This window comes from Cynocephalus volans, chromosome 6 (assembly GCF_027409185.1).
Source record: "Cynocephalus volans isolate mCynVol1 chromosome 6, mCynVol1.pri, whole genome shotgun sequence".
In the NCBI taxonomy this organism is placed as follows: domain Eukaryota; kingdom Metazoa; phylum Chordata; class Mammalia; order Dermoptera; family Cynocephalidae; genus Cynocephalus; species Cynocephalus volans.
Genome location: NC_084465.1, coordinates 120,928,419 through 120,942,357, shown reverse-complemented (window position 1 = coordinate 120,942,357; position 13,939 = coordinate 120,928,419). Strand labels below are relative to the sequence as shown.

The 13,939-nt window shown below is 33.1% G+C and overlaps 1 protein-coding gene across 1 annotated transcript in view; it reads right to left on the bottom strand.

Moving 5' to 3' along the window:
• Positions 1-13,939, bottom strand: part of LOC134381046 (phospholipid-transporting ATPase ABCA3-like) — a 121,070-nt gene that overhangs the window by 33,820 nt on the left and 73,311 nt on the right. The window contains exon 21 of the mRNA XM_063101133.1: positions 8,555-8,767. Within this exon, the coding sequence (XP_062957203.1) occupies positions 8,555-8,767 (213 nt within the window). The remainder of the gene's footprint in view (positions 1-8,554; positions 8,768-13,939) is intronic.

Here is a 13,939-nt window from a genome sequence, read left to right as displayed (position 1 = left end):
AAAATGTATTCCATGAGAATAAAAAACAAAAAAGAGCAGGAGTAACTCTACTAATACCAAATAAAATGGTCTTTAAGGTAAAAGCTATAAAAAGAGACAATGTATGTCATTATATAATGATTAAGGGGTCAATTTAGCAACAGGATATAGCAGTTGTAAATATATATGTACCCAACATTGGAGCACCTAAATACATAAAGTAAATATTAATAGACCTGAAGGGAGAGATAGAGTGCAATATGTTAACTTTCAGCAATAAACACACCATCCAGACAGATAATCAATAAGAAAACATAAGAAGACATTGGGCTTAAACTACGCTCAAGAGAAAATGGACCTAACATATATATATATACAGAGCTTTTCATCCAACAGCATCAGAATACACATTCTTCTCAAGTGCACATGAAACATTCTTTAGGATAGATCATATGTCAGGTCACAAAACAAATCTTAAGACATTTAAGGAGATTAAAATAATATCAAGTACCTTTTTTGACCACAATAGCATACAATTAGAAATCAGTAAAGAAGGAACTTCAAAAATTCACAAACACTTGAAAATTAAACAAGCTCCTGAGTAACCAATGGGTCTATAAAGAAAGTAAAAGCAAAACTAGAAATACCTTGAGATGAATAAAAATGGAAGCAGAAAATATGAAAACTTATGAAATAACATAGCTAAAGTGATTACAAGAGGGAAGTTTATAGCAATTACAAGAGGGAAGTGTACAGCAATAAACTCCTAAATCAAAAAAAGAGAAGTATCTTAAATGAAGAATCTAATGTTGCACCTGAAAGAATTGAAAAGACAAAAACAAACTAAGCCCAAAATTAGTAGAAGGGAAAAAATAATAAAGATCAGAGCAGAAATAAATGAAATAGACACAGAAAAATAGAAAAAGTTAACAAAATGAGTTGTTTTTTAAAAAGATCAACCAAAATTAAGAAAACTTTAGCTAGACTAAGAAAAAAGAGAAGACTCAAATAAATAAAATTGGAAATGAAAATGAAAACATTACAACTGAAACCACCTAAATACAAAGGATCATGACACTATTATGAACACTTTAATGCCAACAAACTGGATCTCCTAGAAGAAATGAATAAATTCTTTGACACATAAAACCTACCAAGATTAAATTATGAAAAAATTTAAAGATATGGAAAGAGTCTATAAGGATATTAAATCAGTAGTAAAATATTTCCCATCAAAGAAAAGCCCAGGACCTAATGGCTTCACTGCTGAATTCTACCACACATGTAAAGAAAATCTGATGCTGATTCTTTTCAAAGTCTTCTGAAACGTTGTAGAAGAGGGAATATTTCCAAACTCATTTACAAGGCCAGTATTACTCTGATACCAGAATCAGACAAGGACACAACAACAACAACAAGAATGGTAACAACTAACTGCAGGCCAATATCCTTCATGAGTACAGACACTAAAATCCTCAGCAAGATACCAGCAAACCAAATTCAGCAGCACATCAGAAGGATCATTTGCCATGATCAAGTGGATTCATCCCAGGGATGTAATCATGCTTTAACATATGCAAATTAATAAATGTGGTACATTATATTAACAGAATGATGAACAAAAACCATTATCATTTTAATAAATGCAGAAAAAGCATTTGATAAATTTTAACATCGTTTCATGATTAAAAAAAAATACCTCTCAACAAATTAAGTATAGAAGAAATGTACCTAAGCACAATAAAGGCCATATATGACAAACACATAACATCTTACTCAATGGAGAAAAATTGAAAGCATTACCTCTAAGATTTGGAAGAAGACAAAGATGCCCACTTTTGCCACTTCTATTAAACATTGTACTGAAAGTCCTACCCAGCAAAATTAGGTGAGAGAGAGAAATATAATATAAAGTATTTAAAATGAAAATGAAGAATTTTCCTTATTTGCAGATGACATGATGTTATGAATAGAAAACCCTAAAGACTCCACCAAAAACTATTAAAACTAATAAATTAATTCAGTAAAATTGTAGAATACAAAATCAACATGCAAATATCAGTAGTATTTCTATATACTAATAGCTAAACAGAAAAAGAAATCAAGAAAGCAATCCATTACCAACAGCTCAAAAAAAAAAAAAAAAAAACAAAAAAACCCCAAAATCAAAACCAAAACCAAAAACCAAACCAAACAAACAAAAAGCACAGGAATAAATTTATCCAAAGAGGTGAAAGATCTCTACACTGAAAACTCAAAAACATTGATGAAAGAAATTGAAAAGACACAAATAAATGGAAAAATATGTTCGTAATTTAGAAGAATTAATATTTTTAAAATGTTTATATTACCGAAAGCAATCTACAGATTCAATGCCATTCCTATTAAAATACCAAAGCCATTCTTAACAGAAATAGAAAAAACAATCCTAAAATTCAGATGGAGCTTCACAAGACCTCAAATAGCCAAAGTACTTTTGAGCAAAAAGAATAAAAAGCTAAAGGCATCACACTATCTGACTTCAAAATATATTGCAATTTTATAGTAAACAAAGAGCATGGTACCGGCATAAAAACAGATACATAGATCAATAAAACAGAATAGAGATTCCAGATATAAATCTACAAGGTTACAGACAACTGGTTTTCAACCGTGGAGCCAAGAACACACAATGGGAAAAAGATAGTCTCTTCAATAAGTGGTGCTGGGAAAACTGGATATCCACATGCAGAAGAATAAAAATAAACCCCTACTTCACATAATATACAAAACTCAACTCAAAATGGATTAAAGAATGAACTGTAAGACCTGAAACTGTGAAACCACTAGAAAAAAATTATAGAGAAAAAACTCCATGACATTGGTCTGGGCAATGATTTTTTTTTTTTTTTTAGCATGACTTTAAAAGCACAGAAAACAAAAGCAGAAATAGGCAAATAGGATTATATCAAACTAAAAAGCTTCTGCACAGCAAAGGAAACATTCAACAGTGGAGAGATAACCTACAGAATGGGAGAAAATATTTCAAACCATATATCTGATAAGGGGTAATATCCAAAATTTATAAGGAACTCAAAAAACAATAGGAAAAAAAACCAAACAAAAAATAGCTTAATTAAAAAATAAGCAAATGATCTGAATAGTTATTTCTCAAAAGAAGACATATGGCCAACAGTTATATGAAAAAAGAAAAAAGTTCAACATCACTAATTATCAGGGAAATGAAAATCAAGACCACGATGTGCTATCACCTCACCCCAGTTAAAGTGGCTATTATAAATATATATAAAATGTCAGCAAGGAGGCACAGAAAGGGGAACTCTTCCATACTGTTAGGGAATGTAAATTAGCACAGTCATTATGGAAAACAGTATAGAGGTTTCTCAAAAAACTAAAAATAGAAATACCATGTAATCAGCTATTCCACTACTAAGCATACAAATGTACTTCAAAAAGTTCGTAAACATACAATTGAAAGACAATATGGATCTTTCTATGAGTATTTTGAAGTACACTTCTATTTCCTTGTACATTTGATCAGTATGTTGAAATGATAGCTGCACTTCCATGTTTGTTGTAGCACTATTCACAGTGGCCAAAACACAGAATCAACCTGTGTCCATCAGTGGATGAATGGAGAAAGAAAAATACTATTCAGTCATAACAAAGAATGAAATCCTGTAATTTGTGACAACATGGATAAATATGGAAAACATTAGTTAAGAAAAATAAGCCAGGCACAGAAAGACAAATACTGCATGATCTCACTTACATGTATAATTTTAAAAAGTTGATCACATACAAGTAGCAAGTACCCAGCGGGTACCAGAGGCTGGGACTGTTGGGGATGGTGGGGACGGGGAGTTGTTAGTCAAAGGATACAAAACTACAGTTAGATAAGAGAGAGCAGTTCAAGAGATTTATTGTACAGCATGGTGACCATAGCTAATGACAATAGATTTATTCTTGAAAAATGCTGAGAGTGGATATTAAGTACCCCACAAAAATCATAACTGTGTGAGGTAATGCATATGTTAATTCAGTAGACACAATGTATATATATTTTAAAACATAATGACATTCATAATAAATATATACAATTTTATCTGTCAATCTAAACAAATAAATTTGAAAAAAATTTAAAAATTAAAAAACAAAATCCCCACTGTAAAAGCTGAAAAAAAGATAATAAACTTAATTTGCAATTATACCCTTCTATTTGCAAAGTCAAAAACAAATAAATCCTTTAGAAAATTGTATTCTATCTTAATATTTTGCATAGCTTTTAAATGTTTAATTGACACATAATAATTGTGTATATTTATGGGGTACCTGTGGTATTTCATATATATAGTGTACATGCATACAATATGTAATGATCAAATCAGGGTAACTGGCATATCCATCACCGCAATAATTTATCATTTCTCTGTGTTGGAAACATGCAAAATTTTCTCTTCTAGCTATTTTGAAATATAAAATGAACTAATGTTAACTATAGTCAGCCTACTGTGCAATATAGAACACTAGAACTTATTTTTTCCTATATAACTGTAGTTCTGTACTCATTAATCAATTCTTCCCAATTCCTCCCTCCCCCCACCCCCTGCCCTTCCCAGCATTAGGTAACCACTGTTCTACTCTTCACTTTTGTGTAATCAACTTTCTTATCTTCCACATATAAGAGAGGACATGTGGTATTTGTCTTTCTGTCCCTGGCTTATTTCATTTAACACAATGTCCTCCAGGCTCATCCATGTTGCCACAAATGACAGGATTTCATTCTTTGTTTTTTAATGGCTGAATAATGTTCCATTGAGTGTATAAACACCACATCTTCTTTAATCTCTCATCCATTGATGGACACTTTGATTGATTTTGTATCTCGGCTGCTATGAACGGTGCTGCATTGAAAACAGGAGTGAAGATATCTCTTCCACATACTGATTTCCCTTCCTTTAGATATACAAGTATATCCAGTAGTGGGACTACTGGATCTTACAGCATTTCTATTTTTAGTTTTTTGAGGAAACTATATTTGTTTGCATAATGGATGTATCAATTTACATTCCCTCCAGCAGTGAGTAAGAATTCCCATTTTTGTGCAGAATTTGTGCAAAATGTACTGTTCGTCTTTTTGATAATGGCTTCTTTCATTGGGGCGAGATATCTCATTGTGGTTTTGATTTGCACTCCTCTGATGATTAGTGATGATGAGCATTTTTTCATGTACTTGTTGGCTATTTTTATTTGTCCTCTTTTGAGAAATGTCTATTCAGATCATTTGCACATTTTTAGTTGAATTATTTGGGTTTTTTTGTCTTTTTATTTATTGTTTGCTGTTGAGTCATTTACATATTCTGGATATTAATCCCTTGCTGGAGGGATAGCTTGTAAATGTTTTCTTGCCATTCTGTAGGTTGTCTCTTTACTCTGTTGATTTTTAGTTTGATGTAATCTCTTTTGTTTATTTTTGGGTTTTGTTTCCTGTGTTTTGAGGTGATTAACAAAAAAATCATCGCCCAGACCAAGGTCATGGAATTTTCCCCTACGTTTTTTACCAGTAGTTTCAAAGTTTTCAGTTTTACAGTTTAGTCTTTAATTTATTTTCAGTTGATTTTTGTATATGGTAAGAGATAGGGGTTTAGTTTCATTCTTTTGCATGTGGATATCCAGTTTTTCTAGAATCATTTAATGAAGAGACTGTCCTTTTTCCAAAGTATGTTCTTGGCACCCTTGTCAAAAATCAGTTAGGCTGTAAACACATAGATTTATTTCTGGGTTCACTGTTCTATTCCATTGATCTTTTTTTTTCTTTGTTTTTATGCCAATACCATGTTGTTTTGGTTGCTATAGCTTTATAGTATATTTCAAAGTGTGGTGTGATGCCTCCAGCTTTATTCTTTTTGCTCAGGATTCCTTTGGCTATCTGGTATCTTTTGTGGTTTTATACAAATTTTAGGATTGTTTTTTCTATTTCTGTTCCAGAGGTTAGAGAAAAGGCTTTGAACTTTTTTACATTCAGTATTGATATTTAGATAAAAATTGCATTAAATCTGTAGATCACTTTGGGTAGTATGGACATTTTAACAATATTAATTCTTCCAATTCATAAACATGGCTTATCATTCCTTTTTAGTGTCATCTTTAATTTCTTTAATTTGCATTTTACAATTTTCATTGTAGAGAACTTTCACTTCTTTTGTTAAATTTATTCCTTTTTTTTGGTAGCTATTGTAAATGGGATTGCTTTCTTGATTTCTTCTGCAGATTGTGCACTATTGGCATACAGAAACACTACTGATTTTTGTATGTTTATTTTGTATATTGCAACTTTGCTGAGTTTATCATTTTAAATAGCTTTTTGGTGGAGTCTTTAAGGTTTTCTAAATGTAAGATCATGTCATCTGAAAACAAGGACAATTTGATTTCCTCCATTTCAATTTGGATATTTGGATGCCCTTTATTTCTCTTCCTTGCCTAATTTCTTCCTTGCCTCTTCCTCTGTCTAGAATTTCCAGTACTATATTAAAGTGGTGTATGTAAGCATCCTTGTCTTGTTTCAGAGCTTAGAGAAAATACTTTCAACTTTTTCATATTCAGTATAATGTTAGCTGTGTGTTTGTCATATATGTCCCTTACTGTTTTGAGGTATGTTCCTTCTAGTCCTAATTTGTTGACAGTTTTTTTTATCATAAAGGGATGTTCAATTACGTCAAGTGCTTTTTTTGTGTGTGTCTATTGAGATAATCATATGGGTTTTGTTCTTAATTCTATTGATGTGATGTATCACATTTATTGATTTGCGTAGGTTGAACCATCTTTGTATCCCTGGGGTAAGTCCCACTTAATCATTCCATACAATCTGTTTTATGTGCTGTTGGATTCAGTTTGCTAGTATTTTGTTGAAAATTTTTGCATATGTTTATCAGGGATATTGGCCTATAGTTTTTGTTGTTGTATCCTTGCCTGGTTTTGGTATTAGGGTAATGCTGGCCTCTATTTTGCATAACTTCAAAGACTCGTTTTGGTTTATGTTCAGATAAAAATGCCCACTTACTTCCAAGGACACTTTATTGTCGGCCTCTTCCAACTCCATATTTTCTTCTCAGTTTATAATTTTAGGCTAAGTATAATTTAGTGTTTGTTATGCTGCTAAGAAGTGGAAGTCTCTTCTTACTTTCAAATTACCTAGTCTACTCACAATTTTTTTGTCCTCCCCTGACATGACTCTTTGCAACATATTTCTCCAAAACATGTCCTTTAGACTTTTTAAAACAGTAATCTCTTTTTATTCTTATTTTGCCCCAACTGTTCCTCTCTAGAACCTTAAATTATAATTCCTCATAATTTTATTCTAGGTAAAGGTTCACAAGCTCAAGTATTTTCACATGAGTCTTCCTCGTGCAACACAATATCTCCCTTTGGAGAGGTATACAAAAATATATAGTTTGCTTCCTATAATTTGGGGATTCTTATGTGAGAATGAATGCTCAGCATAGCTCTTACAAGTATTTTAGTTTGCTATGCAGAAGTTCAAGTGTGGCTCACAGGAAATATTCATCTTTGAAGAAGTGTGCAAAAGAGTATACAATAAGCCAATCTTTAATTAATGCAGAGAATTTTTTTATGGCAAGGCAAAGGGCTGAAAAAATAAGGCAGAATAATGTTCTGTGACAACGAGAAGGAATAAAATATTTGACCCTGTTCAAATTCATATTTAAAAGGTGATTTGAAAAAAGAGTGGCAATAGTCTCCCTTTTTAAAGGTCTCTTTGTAACAATGATCAGTTTAGGAAATATGTACTCAAATATCATAACCAGAAAAGAAAAATGAGGAGATACAAATTCAAGAATCATGCAGAAAGTAGGACTGGGAGGAAGGAAAACTGTCTTAGTTATACATATGTTAGGTGCATATAGAGTTTTTCTTCTTTCTGAAAATTTTGTTAGGAGGCTCTTTTATTGAATTAGTGAGGCCCTTTTATTACGTTAGTAACTTAAAACCTTCACTGAATAGAACTGCTGGTGTCTCCCAAGAGCTCAAGATTCCTCTTTACTCTTCTCTCTCTTCACCTCCCACCAACGTGTCATAATACCAAGAGATAACACTTAATTTAAAGGTAATAATGATCTAATATATCTGAGACATAATTTCTTCTTCCTAAGACCCGCCTTTATAGGAAAAAAGCTGCCTGTTTTTTCTTTATCTCTGGCTAATGAGTTTCAGGGAAAAATACTCCCTAAATTTCCAAGACCAGGTGCAAACAGATTCCTTAAGTTATGTGATGGAGCCACAGGAGGTGGGGATAGAGAGGAGGAATCAAGTCAACGGACCTGTAGCCCAGGTTCAAACCTATCTTTTCAATACGGGGATCCCAGATCTGGCAGAATGTCTAGAATATTGCAGGCACTCAAAATAAGTTTAATGACTTACATCAAGTACAGGATTTTTCCCAAATCCTAGAACTTAATTTATCTACAAATGTTCTTAGATATCTGTAGTCCCATTATTCCTTATTTATTTACTGCTGCCTTTTGGGGAAGGTAAAATTTTGTGATGACCTTACACGTACGGTTCTCTAATGCGATGTTGATGATGAAACCGAAAGTGCCTGAAAAGTAGTTGAGCAGGAGAAGTTTGATGAAGGCAGAAGTACTTCCAGAGAACAGGAAGCTCATCAGGTACACAAGGGGGATGGCAGACCAGCCATACAGTGTGAGGATCAGCATTGTCTCCAGAGCATGGTAGTCCATGACATAGATATCAAATTTGTAGTACTTTAACACTCCCTGAAACACAGAGGGTACGGAAATGAAGCCAAAGTGAAGGGAAGTGCAAGAAGAAGCCAAGCCAGAGCACTTAGAGAAGGGAGTAGCAAGCCTACCTTCACGGCACGGGAGTGCAGTCATGAGCTGCATGGCAAGGTTTCAGTCAACAAAGGACCGCATGTGTGACAGTGGTCCTGTAAGATTATAACAGAGCTGGAGGTGTGTAGTATGCTATACCATCTGGGTTTGTGTACACTCTGTGATGTTAGCACAAAGACGAAATGACCTAATAATGCATTTCTCAGAAGTTATCCCTATTGCTAAGCAATGCATGACTGTATTCATTAATTAAGTCAATCAGCCTCTCTACAAAAAAAGCCTTAGCCTTTAAGCTTGGAGTAAGCCCCTTCCACCTCTTTTTCATAAGAGGACATTCCAGTGAGCAGAACCACTATACTTCCCTTTATTATTTTGTTTTCTACTTGAGAAAGTTCTTCCCAATAATCCTGCCAAGATTCCCAGGAAGTAGATTATTTCTCTAAAGAAGTTTTCTCTGATTACATAACTCACCTTTCACTGCTACCCCCCTTTAGACTGGGCCTCCTGGTTCTATTCTACATTCCCACTCCCCTCACATCCACCTAAGCCACTCTGGGAACTCCTTTTTAATTTTTCTAATTTAAATAAAAAATCAGACAGTGAAACACAAAATTAGAGGAACCTAAAAAAGGATGGGGGGGTGGAGGGGAACCTGCAACTATTAAAGGAAGTGCATTTCTAGAAATCTTTATCTCATTAGTTAGTAATTACAGTTTCTCCACAAATCACAGGATTGTCCCTTTTGGCAAGTATGTGACTGTATAACAGGACAACAAAGGATAAATAGTAAGATTAAGCTATGAGTAGTCATTACACAATTGATGACTGATGTTCCTGGTGGTGGCAGCAACAGCAATAGAGATTAGTAGATAATAGTTGAATCCAATACCTATAGGTATGTTTGCTTCGGACTAAGCATAATGTAAACCTAAACATAATAAATGTAATGAGATAATTAAATAAGAGTTGGGGTGACCTAGGAATCCTTGTGTTCATAGTCTTATAATCCACCAATGTCATAAATCATAATTTATTTCAAAGAAAAGTCAACTTCCTAAGTGGATACATAACCAATATATTCTCTTCTCGCACAAGAAGACCATGCATTGTGAATATGTAGATTTCACCCAAATTAATCTATAAATTAAAATGCCAACAAAATTCCCAAGTAAATATTTTAACCTCTTATAAAATAGAACACATATTCAGAAGAGTGCACATAACATAAATAAATTATCACAATGAATTATCACCAAGCAACCCCCTGGACAACTACCACAATATCAGTCCCACAAGAAACCTATCATAAACTACTCCAATCTTGGTAAAAGTTACCACTATTAGGACTTTTATCATAAATACTTTTTCTTTTGACTGGTAAGGGGATCACAACCCTAGGCACGGTGTGGTCTGCACCACGCTCAGCCAGTGAGCGCACCGGCCAGCCCTATATAGGATCCGAACCCGCGGCCTCGGCGCTACCAGTGCCGCACTCTCCCGAGTGAGCCATGTGGCTGGCCCATAAATACTTCTTTTTAAAAATATTTCTTAACAGAATGATCACATAGGTATGTTTTTCTAAATATTAAAGTTTACTATTATCTGTATTTTGAACTTTTTATGAATGCAGTTATGTAATATGTATCATCTTATACCTAGCTTCTTTCACTCAACATCACGTTTGTGAGATTCATCTATGTTGTTGAACGTAGCTTTAGCTCATTCTTTATTACTGCTTTATAGTGTCCATCTGATGACTGTGTCACAATTTATCTATTTTACTTTTGATGGATAATAGGTTGTTTCCAGTGTTTATTGCATTAGTTTTCTAGGGCTGCCATATAAAAGTAGCACAGACTGGGTTGGGTGTCTTAAACAACAGAAGTTTATTTTCTCAGAGTTCTTGAGGCTAAAAGTTCAAGGTCAAGATATCGGAAGGATTGGTTTCTTCTGAGGCCTCTCTCCTTGGCTTTCATGTGGCCTCTTTGTTGTGTCCTCACATAGACTTTCCTCTGTGCATGTAGGCTCCTGGTGTCTCTTTGTGTGTTCAAATATCCTCTTTTTATAAGGACACCAGTCTGATTGGGTTAGGACCCACCCCAATGGCCTCATTTTAACTTAATCACCTCTTCAAGGGCTCCATCTGCAAATATAGTCAAATTACAACGTACTGAGTGGGGATTAGGACTTTAACATATGAATTGGCGGGGGAGGAGACACAATTCAGGACATAAAAATTATTATGAATAATAATTCTGAAGATTTTCTTGTACATACCTCTTTGTTAAAATGTACACAACTTTCTATTGGTACGTAACAAGAAGTGGAATAACTGGGCCACAGATTATACTTATTTCAACTTGAGAAAATAATACCAAACTGTGTTCCAAAAGTTCCTGTTGCTTTCCATCACTGTCAATATTTAGTATTGTCAGTTTTTAAAGTTAGCAATTCAGGCAGTGTGTAGTGATACCTCATTGTAGTTTAAATTTGCATTTCCTTGATAAATTTTTATGAAGGTAGGCACTTTGAAATACATTTATTTATTATTTCCATATGCCCTTTTATGTACTGTCCCTTTTGCCATTGGATGTCATTCTTTTGGGGTTTTGTACTAGATACAAATCATTTGTCAGAAATGGGTTTGTCCAACATCTTCACCCATATTGTGGTTTGCCTTTCCATTCCATTAAAGATGTCTATTGATGAAGAGAAATAACTTCTCAGGTAAACAAATTTATTCATCTTCTTCTTTATAGTTAATTACTTGAAAACTACTCTATGATAATAGTGGGGGACCTGAACACACCTCTCTCTGCACTGGACATATCATCTAGGCAACAAACCAACAGAGTAACCATTACTCTTTCAGAAGGAGAGAAGAAATCTAAGGTTATCAGAAGTGGGAGGGGTGGGGAGTAGGGAGAGATTGGATAAAGGGCATAAAGAATATGATTTGTAATAATATATATGCTAATAATATTGATTTGATAAATATACATCAACACTGAAGCCCCAAAATATGAATAATCAATTATGATTCGGTAAACCATAACAAAAAACAATGATTCCCTATGCCAGAGAAATGGTCATATGCTAACATATCATCTAACATAACTTTATAATTTTAGCCTTCATATTTACATCTACAATTCACCTGAATGGATTTTTTGTGTATGGTATAAACTAGAGATCAAATTATACTAAACTGAATATAAATATTCAGTTGTCCTAGCATCATTTTTATTTTTATTTTAAAAATTGTAGTAAAATTCAGACAAAAAAAATCAGTTTTAATAATTTTGAAGTGTACAATTCTATGGTTTTTAGCATATTCACAATGTTATTTAATAATCATTGCTATCTATTTCCAGAACACTTTCATCCCTCCATAAAGAGCTGCTGTACCCCCTAAGCAGTCACCACTCATTACCCCTTTCCCCTAGGGTTGTGGTAGTCACTAATCTGCTTTCTGTGTCTATGGATTTGCCTATCCTGGACATTTCAGATAAGAAGAGTCATAAAATAATGGTCTTTTGTGCCTAGCTTATTTCAGTTATCATAATTTTTCAAGGTTCATGTATTTTGTGGCATGTATCAGCACTTCATTCCTCATTATGGTTCAGTAATATTCCATTGTATAGATATACCATATTTTGTTTATCCATTTATCAGTTTTTGAACATCTAGGTTGTTTCTGCTTTTTGGCTATTATAAATAATGCTGCTATGAATATTCATTTTCAAGTTTTTAAAAAATATGTTTGTAATTCTCTTAGGTATAAATCTAGGAGTGTAATTGATGGGTTATATGGTATTTCTATCTCTAATTTTTGAGGAACCACAAAACTTTTTGACAACAGCAGCAACAGTTTACATTTCTTCTTCGTCCATCTCAACAACTTTTGTCTTAAACTCTGTTTTCAATGATATTATTAAAGCCACACCAGCAGTCTTTTGAAGAAGTACAATCTTCCTTTAATCATTTTGCTCTCAAACTATTTGTGTCAATGAATCCAAAGTGAGTCTCTTATAGAGAGCATACAGTTAGATCATGTTTTTGCATCCATTCAGCCAATCTTTGCCTTTTATTTGGAGAGTTTAATTAATTTACATTTAATGTAATTACTTATAAGGACTTACTTCTGCCACTTTATGTCTTATATCATTTACATTTTCCTATTCATCCATTCTGTCTTTCGTGCCATTTAATTATATTGGCTTTTAAAATTATTTATATTTGGGTTATTGTATTAGTGGTTGCTCTGGGGATTACCATTAGTATCCAATTTATAACAATACAATTTAGGTTAGTACAAACTTAATTTTAATACTATACAAATACTTTGCATCTATATAACTTATTAATCTCCTTCTTATGCTGTTATTATCACAAATTACATCTTTATACATCATGTGCCCATCAGCATAGTTTATAATTATTGTTTTATGCAGTAGCTTTTTAACTTTTTTTTTTTTTTTGGTGGCTGGCCAGTACAGAAATCCCAATCCTTGACCTTGTACAGTTGCCTTTTAAATCAGATAGAAAAATAGAAGAGTTCCAAAGAAAAATACATTAATATATTTTACATTTACCTATGTTGCAACTTTACTGATACTTTTAATTTACTTTTTATTTCTTCATTTGGATTGTAGTTATTGTCTAGTGTCCTTTCATTTCAGACTGAAGGAGTCCATTCAAGATTTCAGCATGAGTTTTGGAGGAGACAAACATTTTACCTGTTAACTGTCTTCATGTATAATCATTTTAATGTACGGTTGAATTCAGTTTGCTAGCATTTTGTTGAGAATTTTTACATGTATGTTCATCAAGGATATCAGCCTGACTTTCTTTTCTAGTAGTATCCTTGTCTGGCCTTTTATCTTCATAAAATAAATTTGGAAGTGAGAATACATATTCTTCTTATGTGGTATTAGAGCATACATCAAATTGACCAATTTTTAAATAACTTTCAAATTATTTAAATTGTTTATTCTTTGGCCACATTAAACTAAGCTATAAACCATAAAAGCAACAAGAATATCCTTAACCGTGTAGTATTTACGCAATATTCTCCTAAAATTTTATAT